The sequence below is a fragment of the Drosophila sulfurigaster genome, chromosome 2L, assembly GCF_023558435.1.
Source record: "Drosophila sulfurigaster albostrigata strain 15112-1811.04 chromosome 2L, ASM2355843v2, whole genome shotgun sequence".
Lineage (NCBI taxonomy): Eukaryota > Metazoa > Arthropoda > Insecta > Diptera > Drosophilidae > Drosophila > Drosophila sulfurigaster.
The window spans coordinates 27,848,512-27,875,323 of record NC_084881.1 but is presented as its reverse complement, the minus strand read 5'-3'; the positions used below and the strand labels follow the sequence as shown (position 1 = coordinate 27,875,323).

Genomic DNA, 26,812 nt, shown 5'->3' with positions numbered 1-26,812 from the left:
TTGTTTTTTTGTTTGTAATATTTAATACATATTTTGTATATTTATAAATTAATATAATACGAGCAGCAATTAGTTTTAGCACAGTAATTGTTTGTTCCATTATACGTACATTTAACATATACTATAACAATTCTTTCACAGTTCAGCGACATTTTCATATTCGTTTTCGATTTTAAATAATTACATTTATGTATAAATTTGTTTTTTTTTCACATTTGATTTGGTTTTGTTTCTCATTAGACTACGCACTACACTAACAATGATGTGTAAAAATAAATGTGTTTGTTTTTCTTGTTTACTATTATTATTATTATATGCTTAGTATCATTAAATTTTTTATATGCTCGTAGCATACTTAGTGTATGCTTGTTTACAGCTCGTTTGGCTTTGCTTTGTTTTGTTTTGTTTTCATTATTATTGTAGTTTGAACTGCAGCTGATATTATGCATAAGTGTCGAATGTTTAACATTGTTGCTCTAGGTAACGAGGTAAAGTGCGCCTTGTTCAGAAATCGACACAGTCAATTCCCATGCTGTCCATGGCCAACATCCATTATCAATCATCACTCATCGATAGATATTCATTGAGTATTCATCAATGCCACGCGAACAGCGAATGCGAGAGCAGCAAATAACCCGTTGTCACAATAATGCTGCCAATCATAATGGGAAAGCCAACCCTTAAAGTAAAGAGGATTATGTTGTGAATGGTAAAAGATAAATCCTTTTTCTGTACTCACTTGAAGAACTCGAGAAACGTGAACTTGTAGCCATGCTGCTCTGCAACGCCGGCACAAACCACATTCGCCGAGGCGCCAATCAGCGTGCCATTACCTAGTTAGGAAATATTAATGATTAGATGGAGTAGAAGCTTAATTAAGTGGCAGACTTACCGCCCAAACAGGCGCCCAAGGCAAGCGCCCAGACCAAGGGCTGCAAAGGCAAGTTCAAAGTGCTGTTCTGAGCCAGCGAAATGGTGATTTTGACCATCATCGTGGTCAGCGGAATATTGTCCACAAAGGCAGAGGCTACAGCAGACACCTGCGAGAGGGAAAAGCAGGAATTAAATTATAAATTAAGGAACATTCCTTTAGGATATGCCTACCCAGAGTATTATTAATATGGCCACCATCAATCGCTGATCTTCGCCCACGCCCAGAATAATGCCCTCGGTCATGTTGCCAATCCATTCAATCAAACCCAATTCAGTCAGCGCTTCCATGAGTATAAACAAGGCGGCAAAGAAGAGCAGAGTGGACCATTCGACGCGTGCTAAAATGGCCTCCAGATCCTCGATATCAGCTAGAATAATGAGAAAGATAGCACCCAAGAGCGCAGTCCAGCCCAACGAGAGGCGCTGCAGCTCTGGAACCGAGTGCAGGAAGAACAAACTGATGACAAAGATCAAGGCAGCGGAGCACTTGATCAGCAACTGTTTGTTGCGAATGGGATACTACAAAAGTAGAGGAAGAAAATGAGTGATAAAGAAGAATTCTAAGTATTTGATGGACTCACCTTGGCCTGCAGATTGGCCAGAGTTTGCTGATAGTTTGGAGCTGGCGTTATCACTGCCGTCATGCGTTTCTTGAGGCTGCGCTTCAGGCGATTCACCTTCTTCATCAGCGTTTGACGCACCAGCTCTTCGTCCTTGGAGTATGCCGACAAACTGGCCGCCGCACGCTTCCACACATGGATCTCATGACGCAGTTCTTCCACCTCGGGCGAGTCTTTGAACTGCAGATCGCTGATGTTGCGGAACTTGAAGCGCAACTGCAAGTAAGTTTGGATCATGACCAGAATGACGCCGGGCAGCATGTGCAGCGTGAAGACCGCAAAGTTGACGCCCTGTAAATGTGTAGAGAAAAATGCAACACTTTTAATGGAATGTTTTTTAAATATAATATAAGATTAAGTATAAGGCCTGTTACTCATATATTATTACAAGAAGTATTTCAATTTAGGAAAATGATGGGTTCTTAAACTTCTGAAACTTAAGAATTAATGTCTTGAAAATGAATTGATCATGAGCTTTTTTTAACAAAAGTATTGGTATTAATATTTATACCATAAGCATTGTTAATGGTATAAACTCTAATACTGAAATTATAAAGAACAAGTGTGAAAGCTACAGTCGAGATTAATATACCGCAAAGATACTAAAAATATACTAAAGACTATTTGGTATATTGATACAATACTAAATTCAAAATATACCACAAAGTGCAAAATATACTAATACTATGTTTGGTATATTGATGTAGTACTACATTCAAAAATACCATACAGTGCAGAATATACCATATTTGGTATTTTGTTATACTACTAAATTGAAAATATACCATGGAGTGCAAAATATACCAAATACTATATTAATATATTGATATAGTACTACATTCAAAAAATACCATAGGGTGCAAAATATACCATATTTGGTATATTGAAATACTACTAAATTCAAAATATACCACAGACTGAAAAATATACCAGATGACAAAATGTTGAATAAATACTATTGGTAAATCTTGTCACAAACTAATACAGTTTATGCATAGTTTATGCTTGAGTTTAATAACGAATAAAGATCGTGACTTACATTCTTGGATATGTAGCTGTTGGAAGCGATGATCACATTGGGCGGATCGCCGACTGGCGTCAGAGCGCCGCCAATATTCGAGTAGATGACCATGCACATAAGTATGGGCACAGGATTCAAGGACATGACCTCGCAGAGTCGTATCGTGACCGGCGTCATCAGCAGCACGGTGGTAACATTATCGAGGAACGACGACAGCACGGCGGTGAACAAGCACAGACAATTGATGAGCGGCCAGACATGACCATTGGTTATCTTATACGCATACACAGCCAGATAGTCAAAGACTCCCGTCTCGGAGAGGATGGCCACCAGGATCATCATGCCGAAGAGCAGCAGCAGCGTCTCCACATCAATCCATCCCATGATGGTGCCCATCGATGGTCGCGAGTTCAGAGCAGCCAAGATGCCCACCGATAAGGTAGAAGCAATGATGGCGGCAAAGGTGCGATTCACAATCTCCCAGATGATCATCACATAGAGGCCGCAGAGCACGGCGGCAGCGTAGAGCACACCATGACGCTTATAGATGGGCGATTCATCCACATTCAGTTGCAGCGGCAGCTCGCCATCGATGCTCGAGCTAAACTCGAAGCTGAGACGCGTCGAGTTCGCTGATGAGAGCATTGTTGGATCACTGGGTGTCAGCTCAAAGGTGCGCGACTTTTTCGTATCCTTGGTGGCATCGATGAGATCGGTGTAGACAATGTCCAGCTGCCACAGCTCGCTGGCATTCTCCGTGTATATCTCCTGGCCCAAGGCATCGTAATAACTGCGCGTCACCTGCACTTGCAGCACGGGCAGCGGCACGCTCGCATTCAGCTGCAACTCGTTCTCCTGCAGTCGGAAAGGACCACGCAGGGAGAGACCAATGCGCTCTAGGGTGGGCGTAGTAATGGGAAAGGCTGTGAAGGATAAAGGTGTAATACAGGATTACTACATAAAAAGAAGACAAAATTCTTGAAGTTAGGAATCTTGCATTCTTAAAGAAGAGAACTCTTTGACACCTTTAAGTTTGTTCTCTTTCTGTCTGTTTAGTCTGTTTCTCTTTCTCAAAGTTTAAGTATTACTACCCTGCTTTTAGAAGAGGCATTTCCTTTTCTAGAATCTCGAACTTCATGAAAATTTTATCCCGAATCACTTTTCATATCCCTTGCTTTTCATTTAAAATGTAATTCTTGCCTAGAATGTTTTCTCTCCCTGTGTATATTATGTTATTTGTAACTCACCTTTTGATGAGCCGTTTCTAGGAACACTTATGAGACTCAGCTGATCGACATGTTCGTTGTTGGACATGAGGAAGGCGGTAAAGACGCACCACACAACCAAGAGCACCGATATCTTGAACCAAATCAAATACTTTTTGATCTGCAAATAATCAAGACTTTAAATATATTTTGAGGGATTAATTAGACCTCATTCTTACGTGGCTTCTGCAGTAGGTTTCGCCCTCTTCATGCTGATCCTCATTGTTGTTCTCCAGGTCCCTAGAGTAGCGGGGGGATCACAGAAAACTGGTTGCACTAATTACGTAACTGACACTCGAAAAGCACAGAACTACGAACCTGCCGTCGAGGACATGCACTTGCCCCGCCTCATTGGTCACATTGATGCCAATCTGTGTGAAGGCGTGACTGCCATCATTATGTCCATTCCTTTGTGGCTGCTGCTGCTGCTCTTCCTGTTCCTGCTGCTCTTCGGAGGGCAAGGGTTCCACATCTGTAAATGAGATGGAATATTAATAATAGATTAACTCGATTGACAGCTGCATCAATGCGATGTTCTACCCAGTCGGGGAATTGGTAAATATTTGTGCGTCAATTGATTCATTAGCTGCGCTTTGGACAACGCGACATTGATGACTGGCTCGATGGCCAGTCATCTAGAGTTTACTTTCCACTTTTATTGGCTTTGAACTGAGCTAAAAATACCTCTGCCATTGACCATGAAAAGGCGCTTAGCTGGCCACAAGGATACGCGCGCTGACCAAAGCAATTTAATTTTCCTTTAATGGTTCAATGCTCACAAAACGAAGAACCTTTCTATCCCTGTCCTGTCCCTGTCCCTGTCCCTGAATTGGCTGCATCGCATCACATCACATTACGGAAATAGTAAAGGCCGCGCATTACCATAATATGCTAAACCCAAAAATAGTACCTCCATTAAACAATTTAAAGTGATAAACATTGTCGCAAGTTGAGCAATTCGCCATGCAAATCAACTGGCGAAAAAAAAAACAAGCACGAAAAACATACTGTACACAACCTGAGGCCAAGTCGGGAGAGAAGGGAGACGAGACTCGAGAAGGGGAGGGGAGGAAGAAGGCCGAATTGAGTCGAGCCTGTGGCCAATGTCAATGCTACGCCGACGCAAATGGCAATAAAAAATTCAAACAATAATTACAGTAATAAAAATGGGCCAATAAAAAATACACAAAATAATATTAAAATACGCACAGCCGCTAGCCGCACTTTTTATGCTCTATCGCAGGGGAATTGTTTTAGCTTTTAAAAGTAGTTTATGAGGGAGTGTCTTTTCATTTTAAGTATGTAAAAAAGGACTTTGGAACTACGAATTACGACTAACTTATGATCTCATCCTAAATTTGCTTTTAATTTGATGAATTTTCTTTGGAATTTAGTGTTGCGATTAACGTTTAAGCTCTTTAAAAATATAATTATTATTTTATGATTTTTGGTTCATATTTATTCCACAAATTCTGGCGTTTTAACTGTATTTATTTGGTATATTAAAGCTTAGGCTACTAAATTGATTTATATTGAAAGAAATTGGGTGTTCATTAAAGTACTTTTTTTAACCTTAATTTGCTTTTTTTTGTTCTTGGAATATTCTTCAAACATTTTGTTTTAAATGTGGCCATATTTCATAATTACCATAAAAAAGTGACCGTATTAAGTTTTAAATATCCTTTACTTCGTTTTATGGTCACACTTGATCTTAATTTCTTTTGTCTGCACATTCGGTGTGGTTAGATGCGCAATGCGTAACGAAAATATAAGTTCTTTATATATATTTAAAACTAAATCGATGTTGGGTATTTTATTTGGTAGCGGATATTGATAATCAAACATATTTGTATAACAATTTCCACGATTTAGCTTAGTCTCTTCTTTCATCAGTTACTTCCAAATTGCTAAAGAATTCTCTCTTCAAGTCTAGTTAGTCCAGAAGTTACTTCTATCTAAACTACCTCTCTGATAAAACTGCACTACAATATGCTTGGAATAGTTGTAATATATTGCCACAACCGCATTGTGCAAAAACTAGGAGATTTGTTGAACATCATCATTGTGGCAGAGCTTAACATGCGTATACTTGTTTTTTATGAGATTGAACAAGGTTTCGTTTGTTCTAGGCAGCCGCAAACATAACGACAAAGTTCTAAGAACTCTCCGCTGCTACGGTACAAAACATAGCACATAAGACGGAGATAAATAAATGTTGTTGTTGTTGCCGTTGTTGCTGTTGCGAGGAGGAAAAGAAAGGTGACTGCCTCCAATGGGGCAAGACGAACACTTACCGCCGTGCAAGCGCTCGTGCTCCTGTCGAAACGATGCTAGGCTGGGATCCTGTCGTATGCGTTCGGGCAGCGTACGCCAGACTTGTAAGGCACCTTCTGTTACTTCGCTGCATATGTTGACGACGAGATGGAGGCGGAGGAGGTGTCCATAAGTTGTGGGTTTGTGGCACGTTGGGGAGCCATGAAATGTGCGCAGGCAAGAACGAAAAGAAAGGAAAAGAAACACAGAAAGATTTTATAAGATTACTTGACTTTAATACAAATACTCATACACGCACTCAGACTCAAACTCAAACTCATTCCCAGACTCAGGAACAAACTCGTATAAATACAAAATTTGTTTGTTTAGGCGGATGGGCGTGGCATTTTGGTTGCTGCCACGTGCTGCCCACATTTTGGCTCAATTGTGTGAGGAATTCAATAAAACCAAATATTGATTTTATGTGCCACGACTTTCGACTACAATTTGTAAATTTTATTTCGACTTCTTTAAAATGCCGCTTAAAGGGTTTTTTTTCGTTTTCGTTCGTTTTTGTGTTTGGCAGCTTAAGGCTTATGAAGTGGAAACTCAATTCGGCTTTTAGCATACGCAAAACGCATTCACAATGCTGATTGACAGAGACCCAAAAGCAAAACCCATTTGGATGATGGTTAAGAAGATATCAGGCTAAGCATTTATATCACTTTGTGATATTTGACGCAAATCGAAGCACTAGCAATAGGCTTAAGAGCAAGCAAAGAAGCTTAACTTGAAGTTTTATAGCGCATCAAATGTGGACTAAAAGTTACTCTGTAGTATTTACTGCACTATATTGAAATGTAAGAAAGCTACAGTCGAGTGTGTTCGACTGTGAGATACTCGGTAGCCATTTTTAATAATAGTAAAAAAAGTGGGGCATTATTATTAAAATATACCAAATTAATATACTGCAAAAATACTAAAAATATAACAAAGGTTATATTTGGTATATTCATATAGTACAAAATTTGTTTTAATATCACTTATTCAATAATATACCACAAATATACCAAAATATACTGACATTTATATTTGGTATATTGATATACTATATAGATATATACGCATTCAATATATACCATAGACCTACGCGTTTTCCCCATACGAAAGTATTTCTTGAATAAATTCTACAATATCTGATCGCAACCAAATTTAAAGGAATCATAAATACTTGGAGATGTCTCCTTCTGCCTGTTACAGACATTTCCTACTGGCACAAAGCTATAATACCTTTCTTATGGGTAGAAAGTATAATTAGCTCGTCTTGTCAACTACTTTTGCAATTGCTTTTCATTTAGCTTATTACAATATTCAACAAGTTGCGTCTTGAATTGATTGCAATTCTTATGCAAATCTCAGCCATCACAATTGAGAATTACCTGGCACTTAATTAAGTCACGCTTTGGCACGACTAAGGTCAATCAGTTTGAGAGAGAAAGATTTATAGTTAGTTATTGTCCGTCCATTTGTGGGTGGTCTCAGTTGTCTGCTAATTGTCGTCTGTTCAATTTCAATTCCGTTTGAAATGCAAGTTTAATGACTCATTCTGCATTAATTAGAATGCAAACGCAGCAGCTGCGTCGCATGAATGAATGAGTCCACCCACCACAATCAAGTGAGTACTCGCAAATCACGTGCACACACATCTCGAATACAAAACTCGTAAATGCAATTTATGCACTTGACTCAAGTGGCCAGAAATCTTAATTTAGTTTATTTAAATGCCGCTTAGAAAGACCGCTCGCTCTCTCTCTTGCTTAAATGAACTAACTCATAAATTATATTTAGTTAAATTTAGTTTATAACAAAGACAAAGAAAGAAATTTTCATGGAGGCAATCTAAAATATCACATGTTCTTTGAGTCTTCGTCTGCGACTTTAGAACGTGCGGCGACAGACAATCTGACACTTTTTTCGCTTGAACTTGCTAAATTGTTGATCAACTGCGATAGCTCAGATCTCTCTGTATATAATACATATAGAATATTATAGGGCAGCTTCTTCATTGGCTTGATTTTAGTGTGCGGCAATTTGTAATGCACTTGGAATAAACTTAAGATCTGTGTGTGGGATTTGTTTCCATATTAAGCTTTGCTTTAGCTCTGAGTAAGGCCTTGATTGAGACCTGTGTTTGATGCCGAGTTGATTTTCTTTTGAATTCTAATGAGCTGTATTATTGCATTTTAAGTACGTCTAAGCACAGATTGCAGCCTATGAATTTCTGTATAAGCTGAGTGCGCAATATCTATGACTAAATGAGAATTTATAGAGAAACAAAGTGGGAATGTTTTATTGCCTGACAACTCGAGAATGCATAAGATCATTATTAACAAATCTAGTAACTCACCTAGTAAGCTGGAGGCATTTGCAGCCAGTGTATAAATAAAAGTGTTAATTTTAATTATATCTAATCTTTTAAAATAAATAAATAACTCAACTAGTATCTGATATCTATTGATATGAAGATCTTTGAAGATGGGTAGTATTGGGACAATATTTGTTTTAGTAATCACACTGTCTATCTGAAGTTTCATATGCTTTCTGTCAACATATCTTGCCAAAAAGTATTGTCTTGCTCCCTATTAATATTGAGTATTCACTAAATTTATACAAGTAATATACAATATATGTATATTATAAATTGGTTTAATATAGAAGAGTTTCACATATATTAATATAAATTAATTTTTACATTTTTAGCTAAACTATTTAATATTCTTTCAGTATCTGTTTGACAATCTCTATCTGTTAGTTTAGTTGGGAATTTGAATATAGAAATATAATATATTCGTCGTTTTGCCCACACTTTGATTCATCCACAAAGTTTTATGTTTCCGGATTCTTTAGCAAACCTTGTATCTTAGTTGGGTATTAAGTTTACGAATATTGGGAATATTAATAGAAAACGTTCTCCGATGATTAATTTTTGTATATTTATTTAGTACATACATATTTCATTTTTTCCTCACGATTCATTCATTAAGTTTTCAGTTTTTCATTTCTTTAACAATCTATTCGACCGTTAACTTAGTTAGATATTAAGTTTTCGAATATTAGAAATATTCATATAGAAAGCGATCTCTGAAGATTAATGATGATTTTGTGGACCTTTTTAGTATATTTTTCATTTTTCCACATTATTATATATTCTATATATTCTATGTATATATTTCGTATATTTTTTATTTCTCCACAATCTGATTCATTCACAGTTTTCTGTTTCCCGTCTCTTTAACAATCTCTTCATCTGATATCTAGTTAATCTGATTGTAGTACACGCATTGCCGATACCTTAACTACTCCCCCAACTTTATCTGGTCACACTCAGCTGCGATTTGAAGCAACAAAGATAACTCCAGTTGATTAACGACTGCGAGTGCCTAATGATTGATTTGTCTGCAGATGTAATTACACGCTGCTTTATAACGTAGGCGTTTGAGTGCGACCTTCTCACTAACTGCTGCTTGCTACCTTGACAAAGTGAGGGCCAATTTAATTGTAGAGAGCAAGCAAGCAAGCAGGTGAGGCACTTTTGGGCCAAAGTTAAAATGAGTTTTCTGCTTGACTGCGACGCTGAGGACAATTTGTTGTATGGAGGAGTGAACCAGAAAGAGAGAAACATACTCATCTTCGTGTGAGTAATCCTCGGAGCTGTTGTTGTAATTGTATGACATCCTTAACACGCTCACGCCGACAACTTTTGTCGCGATGTCACTCTCGAGTCTCGAGCCTCTGCGGTTGCTAGGATATGTTATTATTACTGTGTATGTGTGTGTGTGTGTGTTCGTTCTATGTAATTATGACACGCACAATTTGTGTAATTTCACTTATTACGTAAATTGCAAAAAACGTATTTGCTTGTTGCTGTATCTTCAGTTGCTTTGTTAATTGCACTTTTTCACGCACGCAGATTTCTTGCAAATATTGCGATTAATGTGAATCTTTCTCTTTTTCGTGTGTGATATATCCGTTTTTTTTTAGAGTCTTTTGATCTTTGATCTTTGAATGCGATGTTCGCAACTGCGCTCAGTGCATAGTTGGGACGCCCTCGCGGTACTAACTAGCATGCACAGTTATTTACCCTATTTTGTAGGTTTGAATGCGATTCGCCACGAAAAGTCGCATCGCAGCCGCAGCAAATAAAGCGACAACACTAACAACACTAGCAACAACAACAGTAGCAGTATATAACAATACACTACAACAACAAAAGCAAAGCGAAAAAAAAACAGCAAAAAGTTTCCTGATATATTCATTTCTTTTTGGCTCATTATTCGCATTTATGCGTTCTTGTCACCCCCATCCCCCCGCCTGCCTATCACTTGCAATTGCAACTGAGAAGCTCAGCGCTCTCTTTGTCACTTGCTCTCCTTCTCTCTCTCTCTTTTGGTGCTCTCTTGTGCGCTCTCTGTGAGCGTGGCTTTGGCTTAACCAAATTATGCAGCAGTTTGACAATTCAAAATGTTCTTTTTCTTTTCCTTTTGTTCATTGCGATTTCGCATTTTGCCTTTGCGTGTTTACTTTATCATTTGTCATTTCACTTGATATTTCTCTTCTTCTACTTCTCGCTCTTTGTGTGTGCGTGTGTGTGTGTCTCAGTTTTCATTGCTGGCGTTGGCTTATTTGCACTTCTTTCAATTACACTTGATTTATCACATTTGACAGTTATTGTGCGATGCTGCTGATCTTGCTCGCATACCCTGCAATCGAGTCAAGTGGGTATATTTGTGTGAAAGTGTATAGAAGTGCAAAGTGACTGAGTGAATTCTATAACTCTTATTGTTATATCATAAATTCTTTAGCAACTCAATATTTTAAATGCCATATTTTCATTTAAATTCAATATTCTATAAGCTTTCTATTCAACTGCAATTTTATATTAGTCCAATCAAGACAATCAATGAAATTAGTTTGATAATCTGCAGGGTATATCAACTCATTTATTTATTTATATTTTTTATTTGATTTCTATTCAATTTCAATTTGATAACACTTCAATAAAGCCAATCAATCAAATTGGTTTACAGGGTATATGAACAGCTTTTGCTTATAATCAACTCATTTATTTATAGTACTCATCATTTTAAATTTATTACTTCAGTCCATTAATTTGCATACCCTGTGCACAAGTCAATCGACTATTTCATCGCGTTAATTATTAGACAAGAATAGTTTAGTTTGTGAATAGTAATAAAATGAACTCCCAACTGCGATAAACAACTCTTATACTCACTCTTATACGCGCATTAATTGTGCGCAATGTGTTTACTTTAATTTGTTCTAACAAGTTTAGCTTTGTTTTATTGCCGACAGCGGGGAAGGGTTTGTTTATGCCTGTCGAGGGGCCGAAAAAAGTTTGCAGACGCATGTGCCAAATATTTGGCAAATCAGCTAAATTGAAGCGGCCAAGCTTTTGGCCAGCTGAGCGCTACGTGATGCAAGTGACGTCACAGCAAATAAAGACCCTAAGACATGTCTGCGACATTTGTGGCGGGCTGTAATACAAAACCTTCTTTCAATGGATGCGCTGAAATTGAAACTGACGCTCATCAAACCTAGCAGCGATATTGTTAATAATAATAATAATAATAGTAGCAAGTACACTTATAGTATTAATGATGATTACACTCGTGATGCGCTTTTGCGGCTGACCATGGCTCTATTAGTGCTTAGTAGTTGTCATACTGAGAAGAACTGCGCACATAAGAATGAAATGCAATGCAATTCCATTAAAAAATGAAAAATGAAATGAAAGCGAGTCTCGCTTTACAGCACATGACCCGGCGCTTGCTTGAGCTTCAGCTCGTGTTCTTCTCTAAATGGAAAAGTTTTGCCTCGGACTGCAAAATGGTTTTATTCCACTTAGAAGAGATGATCGCAAGACGAAGAGAGATAAAGAGGTAGATATATTGTAGATAGAGAGAGAGGGAGAGAGACAGAAAGAGAAAGAGAGAGAGAGAGACAGAAAGAGAGAAAGAGAAAGAGAGAGAGAAAGCGATGCAGAGTGAGAGAGAGAGTGAAAGTGAAAGAGATACAGAGTAAGAGAGAGAGTGAGAGAAATAGAGAAGTAGGGAAATATAGATAGAGATAGATAGAGAGAGAGAGAAATAGATAGAGATACAGAATAAGAGTGGGAGAAAGAGAGATAGATATATAGAGCGGGAGAGAGAAAGACAGATAGAGAGAAGGAAAGAGATAAATAGAACGAGACAGAGAAAGACAGATAGAGAGAAGGAAAGAGATAGATAGAGCGGGAGAGAGAAAGACAGATAGAGAGAAAAAAAGAGAGAGAACGAAATACAAAGTGAGAGAGAGAGAGAAAGCGATACATAGTGAGAGTGAGAGAGAGAGAGAGAAAGATAGAGAGACTTATATAAGAAGTCTTTTATGAAACTAAAATTTGTATAAGTCATAAAAATCCAAATCAAATGTAAAATAACAACTGAAATAGTAACACAATGGGGTACAGAAAAAAACAATGAGCACGTAATCGAGAACAGAATTTTCGACTTAATTGTAGATTAGTTATATCTATTGTGCACTCTTTTGAATTGCAAATAATTGTACTACGTAATGCTCATTAAATGATCAATAGATACAATAACGAATAGAACAATTCATATAAGAGGGTAAAGTATATGCAAACTTAGATTACACTATTGTATAATTATAGATATTTATCACTACATAAACTAAACTATTGAAAATTGCGGTAATTAACACATTAATTAAGTTCTTATATTTAATTATAGATGATTATATGTATTTATCGAGATAATAAGCTTAGCTAAAGTATAATAAATCAATTAAGAAGACAAGTTTTCTTGTCGATCTGATTTGTTATATATGCATGAGTATATTCATAATCAATCCGTTTTAATTATCATGCATTGTTATATCTCTGTACTGTCATTTCGCACATAATAAAACTATATTATTTGCATACTTGAATAGAATATAATTCCCACAATCTCAAGCAACTTGTCTTAGCATATGTTTAACAAATTCTTACTTGAGAAAAATATATATTCATCATATTAATATAGGTCATTGTGCGACATGCTTGATAATAAAATTACAGAGCCGAAATCTACCAAAATTTGAAGGGGGCGTCAGTCACGAGGCGCTTTTGAATGCGACACGCTTCATTAATTTTTCACTATTTGTGTTTGAAGAGAATTGAAATCGTTGGCCACATTTCCGAATGTGGTTCTGAGTACTCTGAGTACTCGCAGTGAATGCTTGAAATAAGCTACTAAAAAAAGGTTTATTTTTAAATCAGCGCCGGTCGCCGACAACGACAAAAAGCAGCTTTGATTAACATGTTTAAATCTCTTGACAGCCGTAAATTTCCATTGCGAAAAATGTAAGTTAATTAATTGAAATTCGCGCACGCTCTTCACACATTTCAATTGCTTACCCAACCCAACCATCCCCAACGATTCCATGAACTTGCACACGTTTCCCCCAGCTAACAACTTAATAGGGCACCACGTATCACATTGAGCTTCGTCCAGACAAATTGTACTATATAGCAATATATAGACTGCATTCTCATAAGAAATATTCAAAGTCGCTTGACTGCTATGTTAAATAACTGAAAGGAATTTCATAAATTGCATTGCATGTAATTTGCATATTTCTCAGCAACAAATTGTTATTAAATGATTTATTTTATCGAGATCAAGTTTCCAATTAAATGAATTTGTTCAAGCCTAACTTAATAGTTTCATAATCTATTATTAATTATGGCTAATTACATTCTCTTCACGTTAATGTTCCTTGGCATGTTTTCGTTGACGAAATTTTTGTAGCATACTTTTGGGCTGCGACTAAGCAAAGAGGCAGCTGCGCAGCTGTTGAGGTAGCTTCAACTTGTGTGACGTTATTTGAAATTGGCTTTAAGGCTGTCACCTGCGTGCACAGTGCTTGTCAAACTTGCGTACAATGTGGCGTATACGTCATACGCAATTTACTAATTCCCAATTTTGGCATCACATGTTTTAATTATGCATAACGTTTATGACACTTGCCATTTCGCATTTCACACGCACACACACACACACACGAGACAAAAGCAAAACACAGACACACACACACACACTTGGACAACCTTTGGCATGCCCATAATCACATTTTTAATGTGCTCACAACAAGCTGCTGCGGCGACAATGTAAAAATGGCGCTTTGCCTCACTTAACCGTTGACCTTGTTGCTTCGACGAGGTCGTCGTCATCATCATCATCAAGAACAGGCAACGTCATTATGCTAGTTGTTGTCAGTTTCTTTTCCATTTTGGTTTTTTGGCACATTTAGTGATGTTGACCCACATTTCGGTTAGCTTGACGCCAAACAAACGTTAATGACTTATTTTGCAAAATGAGAAGCCAACGGGGCGCATGAGTGATAAGCCCTGGCATGCCGCATACTCTAAGCTTTGGCCTGTGGCCATCCTCCTTATCAGACAGACCATTGTCTATTCATATTGCGCTGCTTAAGCACACACACCGAAAAGTAAATTGAAAAATAATTGCTGAATAATACGATGCCAGAGGCAAACAGAACTTTCGGCTCCAGCGGAAGCCGATAAAGACCAAAGGTTGAGGGGGAAGGGGAGAGAGATTGAAGTCAGATCCCCGTCAGAGTCTGTGTATGCAAATTAATTAGTGCTTTGGCTTTGGTTTACTCTCGTCTTTGGCTTGCTCAACACGTTCTGGGCAAAAGTTGCCAGGACAACGTGACTCGCACGTGTCGCCTTCTCTTAGAAACCGAGAAGGAGAAGCTTGAGTAACAGCAGCAGCTGCTTTAGCACGCTTCATTTAAGTTTGAGTTGAAGTTGAGCGGCGACTGGTTTGATTGATTGACGAATGGCTGCCATACACCTGATTGCCATCAAGTGGAAATCTGTCGCAATGCCTTTGAAATCCAATGATGCTCTCAGTTATGCACATATATTCCAGCTCATTGTATTAAATCCATAATAGAAAATAAAAACCTGAGTACGCACATTTGTCAGTTGAGTCTTTTGCTTTCTTATCAGTAAACGGAAATTAAATATATTCCATTATTTTTAGTCCTCTTCCTTCGACTGTTGTTGTTGCTAGGCTGCCCGACACATGTCTCTGCCATTTGCTTGAGGTAAATTAGTTTGCCCACAGCTTCTGCAACAGCATATTTATATTTATGGAAGCATGCTGCGACTCTCTCTCACACTCTCTGTTTCTCTGTTGCTTTTTATTTGAGTTGGGTCCATGGCACGTGCGTTCGGCTGCCCATCAGAGATATACGACACAGTCGTATAAATAAGAGGAACCAAATACTTCGGCAGGCACAAAATAATATTGTAAATAATACAATAATCAAACTGTGCGGATTCACTTAAAGCTTAGCTTGACACAGCTGTTGAGCGAATCTGATATTCTCTGAGTGGGATTAAAGTTGCTATACCTGTTATTTATCTCGTCTATAAATAAGTTCTGTTTATCGATAGACATTTGTGTAGCTTGCAAGTAAATTCCAGCTAAATTGATTGAGTTTTCTAAATCACGCAACCACATGCTCATAAATATATAATGAATCTGTTAATTATAAGTGTGTCCCATAAAGTTGTCACCTTATTGGATACATTATTATTATTATTGTTATATAAACGGCAGAAAATGATGTTAGTAAGGTAGAAAACTTACGAGAAATATATTTTATATAATATTATTGAATTGAAATTTATCGATAATTTAATCGAATACATCTGTTTATCGAAATTGAAATTTATCGAAAGCTTATCGAGATATGAGTATTCATAAGGGACAACATTTTATGTAATTCAATTTAATTTGATATATATCGATAACTTATCGATAATAATGATATCGATTTACATTAAGGACTCAGTTGTATGCCTCAAATGTACTCCTAAAGGTCAACATTTTCTGTAATTTAATTTGTCCGTCTAAAGATGTATCGATAACTTATCGATACTAATAATATCGATTTAAATTAAAGATGTGTATCATATTACGCAGTTATATTAATAAAAGACACCATTTTCTGTTTTTAATTATTTGTCTATATGTATCGATAACTTATCGATAATAATGATATGGATTTAAATTTAATATGATTATCATATTACGAAGCATATATTATTTTTATGTAAAAAGTCGATTACATGATTATCGATAATAACTTTATCGCTTGCTACAGCTGCAGTTACTGCTTTATAGCTATAATTTGAATCATTTTATAATGCTTAACCCAACAGTCTTAATTACCGTTTTATAGCTATCATTTGAATAAAGTCATAGTGCTTTGCCTTGCGCTACTTTAGTAGAGTTAGATAAACGCCTCAGTTATCATTTGTCGCGTTATCGACATTCATTTTATTTACTCTTGAGATGACGTTAGTTAATAAAACTGCAAGTTTGCTAAGCTTTAAATGGATTTATTTAACTTTGTGGCGTCTTTGCTGATTTTCTTTATCGAAAACTCACCTGGGCTGTGGAAACTTTTCGCTTTGGCCCGACGCCTGTCGCTGCAGGCAAAATTTGCCCACCTTCACCCGCATCTTGAAGGGCCAAACGTTGCGCTGCCTTTTGTGGCGTTCAGCTTTGTGGATGCTGCTTTTGCTGGTGCTGCTGATGCGCCTCGATTGAGTGCGAATCGATGATTGCTCACTGGATGGCTGACCCACGCTGAGGCCGTTGCCAATGCCGTTGACACTAAGCTCAATTTTGTTATTTGATGGCGACGCAATTTTGATTTCTTATTTTGAATGCTTTTAATTGATGTAAAGTTCTGTCTAGTGGATTTTAATTGAATTAACGCTTACGATTTAATTAACTAAAATCACAAATTTCTATATTTATATATTTATGTGTTGGGTTGAACGCGCGTCAATTAATATTAATTATTATCGCAAATCACAATTTGATTTTGGTTTCGTTTCGTTTTGATTCGTTTTCTAAATTGATGTAAATTAATTTGAGTTTAGCTCTTCTGATGCTGATGCTGCTGCTGACGCTTTAAACCTTTCTCGTGTACATCTTGATGATGATATTTTGTTATTATTATTCTTTCTGCTTGGAATTTTGTGCACGTTTCACTCGCACATTACGCATACGCAACGTTGGCCGTGCACTTGCGTCAACTATGAAGCTGTAAAAGTGAATGGAAAAATGTTGAGTTTACGCGTCACTTGCTCGCCACTTAAAGTCCATCAGCGCACACGCAACTCCATGGATAAATAATCGAGGAAGGCCGAAAAAAAAATGCACAGAATAAAAAAATGGACAGCAATTAGAAGGCGGGGGGAGGGTTGAAGGAAGAAGGATCACAGGCGGCTCACAGCGTGGCATTTCTTAGTGACACATCGCCCGCTGAGCTCAATTGATTAGAAATCAATGAATCAATATTAATTTAGTTTCATTTTTTTTTTTCGGCTCGACATGAACATCGACAAAAACAATGTGAACACGTTTCAGTTGATCTGAAAGGTTTATTTTTGCGGGCGGATGTGTCGCATTAGTTGGGATAGCTGAAGCTTTAGTTAGAGTGTTAGAAGTTGGCTCAGAAGTTGGTCACGTAGCTTCGCGTTGAGTTTGGCTCTCAATTTGGCTAATGCGCATTAATTTCCATTTGATTATCTCGATGTGTGTTGCACTGTGCGTGTAAACGAGTAATCGAGTAATTAGCACAAACAAGGCCAAAATAATTGTGCGTAGCATAAAGTAATTAAGAATTTCGTCTGCTTTTCCCCCAAAAATAATAATATGCAAAATAACTGACCGCACACAAATTAAGGCCACGCGCCTGTTCTGTTCTGTTCTGTTCTGAGGGCTGCCGATGCTGATAGCGACATCAAATGGCTGCTCTGGGGGATTATCCTGGAGGATGCGCGATGACCCAATGAATGACCCGCCCGCATCAGCTCATTACACACACTCTCTCTCTCTTCCTTCTCTCATATAGTATGTATAAATAACGAGCACATCTAAATATAGTGAGCTATCATGTGTGGAGCGAAAAGCTTTGAGCATCCAAATGCAAATTGACTTGTCTTCGCTGTTTCATTGCTTATTAATTATGTGGCAACTTTAATGACTTTGCGAAGTTGCCACATTTCAACCAAAAGTTGTAAACTGCTATTTTTTTGTTGCCTTTGGCAATCAGTTCAAAATTTGTTTAACAAGAAATGTAAGCAAAACAAAGTTACAAGCAAGCAAAAAATGATGTCAAAGCACGGAAGAAAAAAAAAGGAAAAAAGTTACTTTCACAAGTTTTGTTTTGCGGGCGAAAAACCATGAAAATGAAATGAAAGGATGTGTTTTGTCATCGGGCCATAACAAACAGCTAACACACACACAGAAACATAGACATAGACAGATAGACAAACAGCTCAGACACTGAAATACACTTAGAGTTATTAGCAGGGACAACAAGTTGGTGTCTGGGTTGGAGGAAGGAGAATCGACTTAAAGATACTCTTGCTTTAAGCATTCATTTAATATTAATGTTTGTTGCTTTTCTTCCTACGATTTACACGATTCGATAACTTTTCGTTGTTCTTGCTAACTGTTCTCAACTGCTATAACATGAATAATTGACACACTTTTATTGAGTTCAGATGATGAATGAGTAAAACGTTTATTTTTAGAACTTCTATTTAAGAACGTTTTGTACACAACTAAAATAAATCCTTGTTGTAGTTATTTTAGATACAAATATTATTTTGTTGCTTTAAAGACTCATGTGTAATGAATGTTTTCAAATGCTTTTCACGATTCTAGAACGAAAGTTCTCAATTGCTACAACATGAATAATTGACGCATTTATTGAGCTGAGATGATGGATGAGTAAATTTTCTATTTTTAAAGCTTCGATTTAAGAGTTGAGTTTGAAGAAATTGTAATGTTCTTTTATACAACTAAAAGAAATCTTTGTGGCAGTTATTTTAACTACATATATTCTTTAAATGATATTTTGTTGATTAAACAACTCATTCATAATGAATTACGATGAAAATTTGTCAAATATAATTGACACATTTATTGACACAGTTGATGAATGAATAAAATTTCTATTTTTAGAGCTTGTATTGCAGAGTTTTTTTGTACAATTAAAAGAAATGTTTGTTGTCACTACTTCTATCAATATCATTTTGTTGCTTTTATAACTCATTTATAATATGTATATATTGCTGATAATTTACGTGAATAATTGACTTTTTATAAACAGTTGACCTACAAAGACTTAAAAGTTTTATATTATTACAATTTAAATTAATCCTATTTGTAGTTAATGAAACTATGCATTTTAAATGAAAGTTTAATTAATTTTTCAGCTTGAAATAATCGCATAGAAATTCTCTTTTGGGTTGAAGCGGCTAAGCTGCTTACAGAGTTGCGCTAATGTGAATTTTAAATGAAGTTTAATTACAAAATGCGCTTCCCAGAATTTTGGTAAAAGCTCAAAGTTTTCACTAAAATACATGACACTTTTTAAAGCGCAAAGAAGCTGTTTGAAAGTGATGTAGAAGTGAAGTAGAAGCGAATATTTTCTATAAGTTCTTCAAGCACTTATCAAAACTCAACTCAAGAAATATTTTCAACTAGAAAGACATGCTTATCTAGCACTTGAATAACTAGCTGCTTTTGCAGACACTTTAATATAAATTGTTGAGTATATAAAGTGTCTAGAATAACGTGCTACACAACTTGTTTGAATTGCTATCAAAGATGTAATTTAATAACGTTAAAGCTCATGACATTTTGTGGATTCACTTTCGACCAACTAGTAATCAAGCGTGTTGGCCAAATAGCTTTGGCTCATTAATTTAAGAGTATTTACGCATTTTACTCCTTTTGCTTTTATAATTAACTATCATGCGTGGAATCATGTGTGTGTTAATAGCAACAGCTATTCTTAGCTGCGCCTTCCAGCTGCGTGTCTGTCTGACAGGTTCTATCTATGTATGTGTGTGTGTGACTGCCTGGCAACTTTTGTGTTGCCTACTTTAGAGCGCGTCATAGAAATAGTGTCACTTTTTGGGGTGTCTGTGGTCTGTTCTGGCTGTTGTGTGTTTGTTTCTCTTAACGATTCTGCGTGCCAGTTTGTGTATTGGTTATTTGCGTGGCCTGCGGCAACTATTGACACAGATATTCAGCTGATAAATAATCATAATATCGCATTCTGATGGGTCGCCGCAAAAAGGTGTGTTTTTACTCATCAACCGAATGAAATATTTGTGTAGGAGTTGATTAATATATTACTTAAGGACCCCCAAGGACGCAACTCAATAGCGACTGTCTGCTAAATTTCCAATGAACTTCATTTAATATTGAAGTGTTTTCTAAGCTACCACCTGCAAAGGCTTCTAACGATTCACACACACAAAATATAAAAATAGAGAGAGAGAGAAACAGAGCTAGTCCAATTACTGCCAAAAAAAAAAATGAAAATATACATAAACAGAGTTAGTATATTTAATTTGTCTTATTGTCTGCTGAGTGCTAATTAACTAAATTGATATTAAAGCAAAGTGGCAAAGAGGAGGCACAGAAATTAGATACCTTTAACTGCTTGGCAACAGCTGCAAAGCGCAAAGTATTTTTGCTCAATTTTACACGAAATTTGTTCGCTTTTTGTTTGTGCACGTCGAAACAATTGTTTAAGTTCTTTTTGTTATTTTATTTCTATTGAACTGTGTTAGAATTAACTTTTTTTTTTTATTTTCTACTGCTCAGTTTCTCGTACTGCCGCCGAAAAGCGAGAGTTTTGCCGACTCTGCTACACACACACGTCCGCTGCAACCGAAAGTTGTAAACTGAATAAATCTCTGATGCTATGCGGTGTTTGCTAGTCATGTGTACAGAACACAGACCACAGACCGGCTGTGTTCGTTCTCGTCTCCGACGTTGCTTCGCTTCGGAACACGACGCAAAGCGACGCCAACGCAGCTGTCTCCGATTGAAAGTCGCTCGTCGATAGTTGAATTGAATGGAAAGCTGGCTTTCAATCAACGGTTTCAATCGTAGCTGTTGCTCTCTCTCGCTTCCAGCGATGCCTCAAATTGACTATTGAGCTGTGACTAATCAGTTGCCGATACGCTTTAATATCTTTTCTGCATAATGTATGAAGAAGAGCTCGAGTCAAAATAAAAGCCTAATTCAATCATAAGAATTTAAACAGAAATGTACTCAAAAAGCGCAAAAAAAAGAAAAGAAAAAAGAAACGCACACGCAAATGTGAGGTTTCTATTTATAGCATGACAAATCGAGAGAGCGAACTCAAGCCTTAAATCCTAAATGCTCTAATTCTGTTCATAAGACCACAAAAGATAAATTTATTATAAATTTGCATGAGTGTGTGTGTGTGTTTGTGTGTTTGTTTGTGTGTCGCCAACTGTCGTCTTGACTGTCGACTTTTGATGTGCGTCTCAATTCTCTCGATCTGTTCGCATTTCCAACTCAATTCGCTCAAGTGCTATTGAATACACACAGCACAGTAGAGAAGCAAAAAAACTACGAAGCCCACAAAAGTGCGACACCGAAATAGACATCATCAGCCTGGCATCCCTGGCGTATGCGTATTATGGCAAGCCATGCGCTGTGAATGCGAATAAAAGTGAAAAGTTTCTTGATTTCACGAGTTGCTTTAGCACTTTTTCAATCTGCAGGGTATTCCGTTAGTCGTGCATTCACTACGAGCTCATGCAAAGCCACGCGCTGCTTGGCACTTAAGCCGCTTTCAAGTAGAATTTACGCTCCTTTATTTTGCAATTTCCCCCTGCCCACGGCCAATAATGAAACCGAAAGGCGCAGTAGGTGAAGTGACTGCCACACACACACACACAAAACTGTGAACGGTGACTGCCACTGACACTGTGACTGTCACTAGTACTCTTTTATGCTAATGTATTTGTGTGTGTCTACGTGTTCAAGGTTCAAACAGTTTGCCATTTAACTTAGCTTCGCTGTCATGTGTGCGTCTCTCTGGCTTTGACTCTGTCTCTGTCTCTGGGTGCAGCTGCCTCCGACGATGTCAATCGAGTGTGTGCTCAACGAAAGTGCTGGAAAAGCGCAGCACGGCAACAGGTTGGGGCAAGCAACAGTGCAACAGTTGGCAGCTGAGATTGAATGCCAATAAAGAACTTGAGACGAGAGACTGATGAGACAGTTAACTGCGCTGTTTGGAGAATAAAGTTTTAACTTTAGTAAAATTATACTTAATTTACTCTTTAATATTTCTTGCTTAATTGAAGCTTCACCATAAAATGTCAAGGAATATTACACGATCTTTTCAGTTTCAGTTTTACTTTTAGATTTTTTTCCTACTCTTTCATGGCTAATAATATATGAGTAAAAGCTTTGAATTAAGTTTAAAAAGTTATCCTGAAACTTTTTCATAAAAAGTGTTTTTTAAACTTGTTCGAACTTTATTTTCTTGTCCTTATTTTTAATTTCCTTTCCACTCTTAGTGAGCAAAAATGTTCCTTTAAAGTTGACAATTTCTGTTGACATTTGGGATTAAATGGGCAAAGGTTTTCAATACACTTTTAACAAAAGGATATCTTTGGTTTGTAATATTAAACAGAATATTTATTTATTTATTTGAAAACGTTAGATATAATTAAAATAAACACTAACACTATTGCTAAGGAATATAAGAATATACAAAATGTATAATAACATAAAAGTTCTTTCAACATTTCTTAATTTTGTTTAGACTTTACTTTGAAGCTCATTTGTATTTTCATTTGAATAGCTAAGTATAGTAATTAGCTAAAATTGAAGATGATGAAAATTTAAAACAAGTCGTTAAATCTATAGTTAACTTTACAGTACAATATTGAGTTGAATTTTTTTTAATTTTATTTAGTTTTAAATTTATGTTGCCGGCAGTTGTCGCTTGGAAATAATTTTAGACTGAATATTAAACAGAAAGGTACATTATGCTTCATAGATTAATTTAAATTACCTTCAATAATCGTCATTTTTATTAGATCATTCGTTTAATTTTTCATAGTTTTTGTTTTAAAGCTAAATTTTGAATATCTATAATTTACGCTAGTCATCAATCGCTATTTTTATTAGACAATTTTAGTGGGCAGTTAAGAGTACGAAATTTGAATAAGAAATTGCTATAAATTTCATTTAAATTTTCTTAGTTTTACATTAACGTTTGTGGCAGCTCTCGCTTGGCAACAAATTGGCATTTTCATTTGACGGTAAATTCTTAGCGGAAATCCCACATGTTCGAGGGGCGAACCAGAAACCATGTTAGCGGCAAGTTTCCGCAAAGCAAACACAATACACGGCAAGCAAATCCAGCCACACCCACACAAGCAAGCACACACACACACATACATAGAGAGAGAGAGACTAGAACATTAGATAAACTGCGCCTCCCCAGAAACTAACCCAATGTCAATGGAATGGCAGTTGGCCCTCATATCATGCCACATCGCTTTGACTTTCCCTTCTCGTTGTCTCGTTGTCTTGTTGTCGCTTTCGTTTCACAGTTCTATTAAAAATTGATCACGTGGTAATTGCTTTGCCTTAGTTGTTAATGCGTGTGCGTGTAGAAGACTATCTGTGTATGCAAGTCAAACAACTTTCATGCGGGACTGTTGAAATTGATAGAAGCCGCCCACTGTCAACTATATCAATGCCAAGGCCAAAAGATCTGACCTACAACGGAAGGCAAAAGCCCTGCTGACATTTGAATAAAATTAATGGCATTTACGTATGCGAATCAAGCGATTAAATAGCATAAATAATCAGAGAAGATAGCGCCATAAATTATTAAATTGAACAAGAAACTACTTCAAAACTGTAATCCAATTAATATCAACGTAATACTTTGCCTATTTTTGCATTTAAAATTCTATTCAGTCAGCTTCAATTGAGCGGAACTTTTAATTGAAATTCGCGTGTTTATCTTACTCTACTCTACTACGTCTTGGGTTTTTTTTGCTGTTCTCTGATCCACAGATAACGCACTCTTAATGCCTAAATTGGCATTTAAATGCCACAAGAGCTGGCTGGCATTTAATTTGTTTGCCCCCAAACTGCGACAACTGCGATTCTATGAGTATGAATATTATTTATAGCGCCATCAATTGCCTGCCCTCGCATTTCAGATTTTCGCTTTTTTGCGACGTGCTTAGTCACATATTCATAGATTTGTTTACGGATATATCTTACGGCCGAGCGCCAATCATGTGATCCACGATTAAGACTAACTTTATTCAAGTTCTCTGTTCGCATTTTCGCATTGTTTGGCACGTTGTTTACATAAGAAGCTACTGCATATGAATTATTCCAAGAAACAATTGATTTAGAAGATCTGTTTTAAATACAAACGAATATCGCAAATTCAAATTTGGTTTAAATATATTTAAAATTCGAAAAAGAAGTTGAATATTCTCTAAGTCATTATTCACACTCAACTTCAACCAACTACGACAATTTATTCTACACTTCGTTTAGCAATAAAAGTAGCCAACGCCTTTTCTTTATTTCCCATAAGTCATAGAGAATCGTGACTCGCTAAGTTCGTAAAATATATTGAGTTGCTACTGTCGCCAGCAATTAGTTCTTGTCATTTACAGTCACTTACTATAAGCTAACGCTATATTATGTGCCATATTTTCGTGGAATCACTTTGAGTGACATTAAGTATACGTAGTATTTATCAAGTATACGTAGCATTATTTGTGCTTGTTCAGTAGACCGTGCAGTCGAATTGCTTTTGTTGAACAACTGTTGCTATTCCCACATAATTTTGACAAGAAAATGCCTGCGTATTTTATTCAATTAGAAATCGTGATTTTCCTGGCAAATGTCCAAAATGAATTCAAACTTCTTAATGGCGAATCAACAATCAAACAAGTGCTCAGAGGAATTGTTTTTTTCTATACCCGATACCCTACTAGGGTAGAAGGGTATTATAAATTTGTGCATCTTTGAAAGTTTTTTTGGCTGACCATTTGGAATATTTTTACACTTTATGGTATATTTTGCACTCTGTGGTATATTTGGCACTCTATGGTATAATTTTAATGTAATACTGTATCAGTATACCGAATATAGTCTTTGACATGTTTTTAGTAGTATTAATTTGGTATAATTTAAAATTAATACCGCGTTATATGGTATATTTTGGATGTAGTATGATAATATACCGAATATAGCCTTTGGTATATTAATTTGGTATATTTTAAAATTAATACCGCTTTATATGGTATATTTTAATGTAGTATGGTAATACAACCTTTGGTATATTTTTTTGCGGTATATTCATTTGGTATATTTTAAAATTAATACCACGTTATATGGTATATTTTGCGGTATATTAATTTGGTATATTTTAAAATTAATATCGCTGTATATGTTATATTTCGAATGTAGTATGACAATATACCGAATATAGTCATATTTTAGTATTTTCATGGTATATTAATTTGATATATTTTAAGATTAATACCGCTTTATATGGTCTATTTTGAATGCAGTATGATAATATACCGAATATAGCCTTTGGTATATTTTAGTATTTTCATGGTATTTCAATTTGATATATTTTAAAATTAATACCGCACTACTTTGCTTTCATTCACAATGTGTCTCGGGTGTCCCAAAGTCGAGCACACTTGACTGTAGCTTTTTATCTTGGGTTTCTTGGTGGGCGCCCAATTACATGCTTGAGCTAATTAATTGAAAAACTTTTTGGGCGCACGCGACGTATACTTGATGTGTCTGAAGTACTCACCAATTACGCCGAAGCCTCGCATTGAAATGCAGGCAGCGTGTCAACTCCTGCAGCTTAGTGTTGCGCTGTCGCTCCTCCTCCGGATCGAAATCATCCTCGGCCTCCAAATTAATGCCACTCGCCTCCTCTTCGTCCTCATTTGTTTGCTGCTGCGGTGCCAAGTGATAGGGATCATGGGAATGATCGGTGATGAGGAACGTGGGCTTTGTGTACGCAAAGGGAGAAGACATTTTCACACACACGCAAAAAAAAAACACTTTTTGCACTTTTTCACTTAATTATGATTGCAACACTCGATGGAATTGGTCAAAGGACTCGATTTGTCTAGCATTTTCCATTTGATTGGCTCGTTTTTTTTTTCGATTCTTGACTGGGACAGCTTAAAAGGCACGTTTAATGTGACCAGCCAAAGTGGCAATTAATTAAAATTCGTTGCGAACTGAAGCAGCGAACGCACCGTCGTTGTCGTAGTCGCTGCTTAAATTGATTTTGACTGAAAAGAGAAACTTAAAGTGCAATTTGTTTTGGAAAAATGCTGATGGAAAACGCTGATGGAAAGCGGAACAAATGTAACCAAACAATTCCCTCCAGATGTCTTGCTTTGCCCGTTTTCCGCTTTTCCGTTCTTTCCGTTTCGTTCTTTCCTCAGCTTTTCTCTCTTTTGCTTGCCACCTTTGCCAATCGCCACTTAAGCATGTTAATCTGAGTGAAGGACTTGTCGTTGTATTTGTCGTCACTTGACAGCCAAATTGATTGTTCATTTCCTCGATGTAAATAAATAAATGAAACACAATTTCATACACTTGTCGCATATCAATTGGACACAAGGATGCGTCAGCACTTCGACAGCTGAGCTGAGTTTATTTTGGGTCGAAAACTGAGTAATTGCG

General features: G+C 36.7%; 1 protein-coding gene across 3 annotated transcripts; it reads right to left on the bottom strand.

Annotated features, from left to right (window-relative positions):
- Nucleotides 1–26,335, bottom strand: LOC133838763 (P protein). Of its 3 annotated transcripts, XM_062269997.1 has the most exons (12): nucleotides 20,720–20,964; nucleotides 16,643–17,306; nucleotides 6,134–6,240; nucleotides 4,158–4,311; nucleotides 4,019–4,079; nucleotides 3,822–3,960; nucleotides 2,593–3,497; nucleotides 1,515–1,844; nucleotides 1,105–1,452; nucleotides 893–1,040; nucleotides 740–833; nucleotides 1–679 (listed from the first exon to the last, which is right to left on the bottom strand). In XM_062269997.1, exons 2-12 carry the CDS (start codon nucleotides 16,714–16,716, stop codon nucleotides 595–597), a joined length of 2,445 nt encoding a protein of 814 aa, XP_062125981.1. In that variant the 5' UTR covers nucleotides 16,717–17,306; nucleotides 20,720–20,964; the 3' UTR covers nucleotides 1–594. The 3 variants fall into 3 exon arrangements, with proteins under 3 accessions (XP_062125981.1, XP_062125973.1, XP_062125986.1); XM_062269989.1 differs by lacking the exons at nucleotides 16,643–17,306; nucleotides 20,720–20,964 and adding an exon at nucleotides 25,923–26,335; XM_062270002.1 differs by lacking the exons at nucleotides 16,643–17,306; nucleotides 20,720–20,964 and adding an exon at nucleotides 9,777–10,197.
- Nucleotides 26,336–26,812: the final 477 nt, after the last annotated feature.

What these genes read in the sequence shown, in the direction of transcription:
- LOC133838763 (XM_062269989.1), bottom strand. Translation starts at nt 26,152, where the DNA reads ATGTCTTCTCCCTTTGCGTACACAAAGCCCACGTTCCTCATCACCGAT. An exon ending in AAACCTACTGCAGAAGCCAC is followed by an intron (nt 3,961 to 4,018) that starts GTAAGAATGAGG and finishes GATTATTTGCAG; the next exon opens with ATCAAAAAGTATTTGATTTG. An exon ending in CTTGGGCGCCTGTTTGGGCG is followed by an intron (nt 834 to 892) that starts GTAAGTCTGCCA and finishes TTTCCTAACTAG; the next exon opens with GTAATGGCACGCTGATTGGC.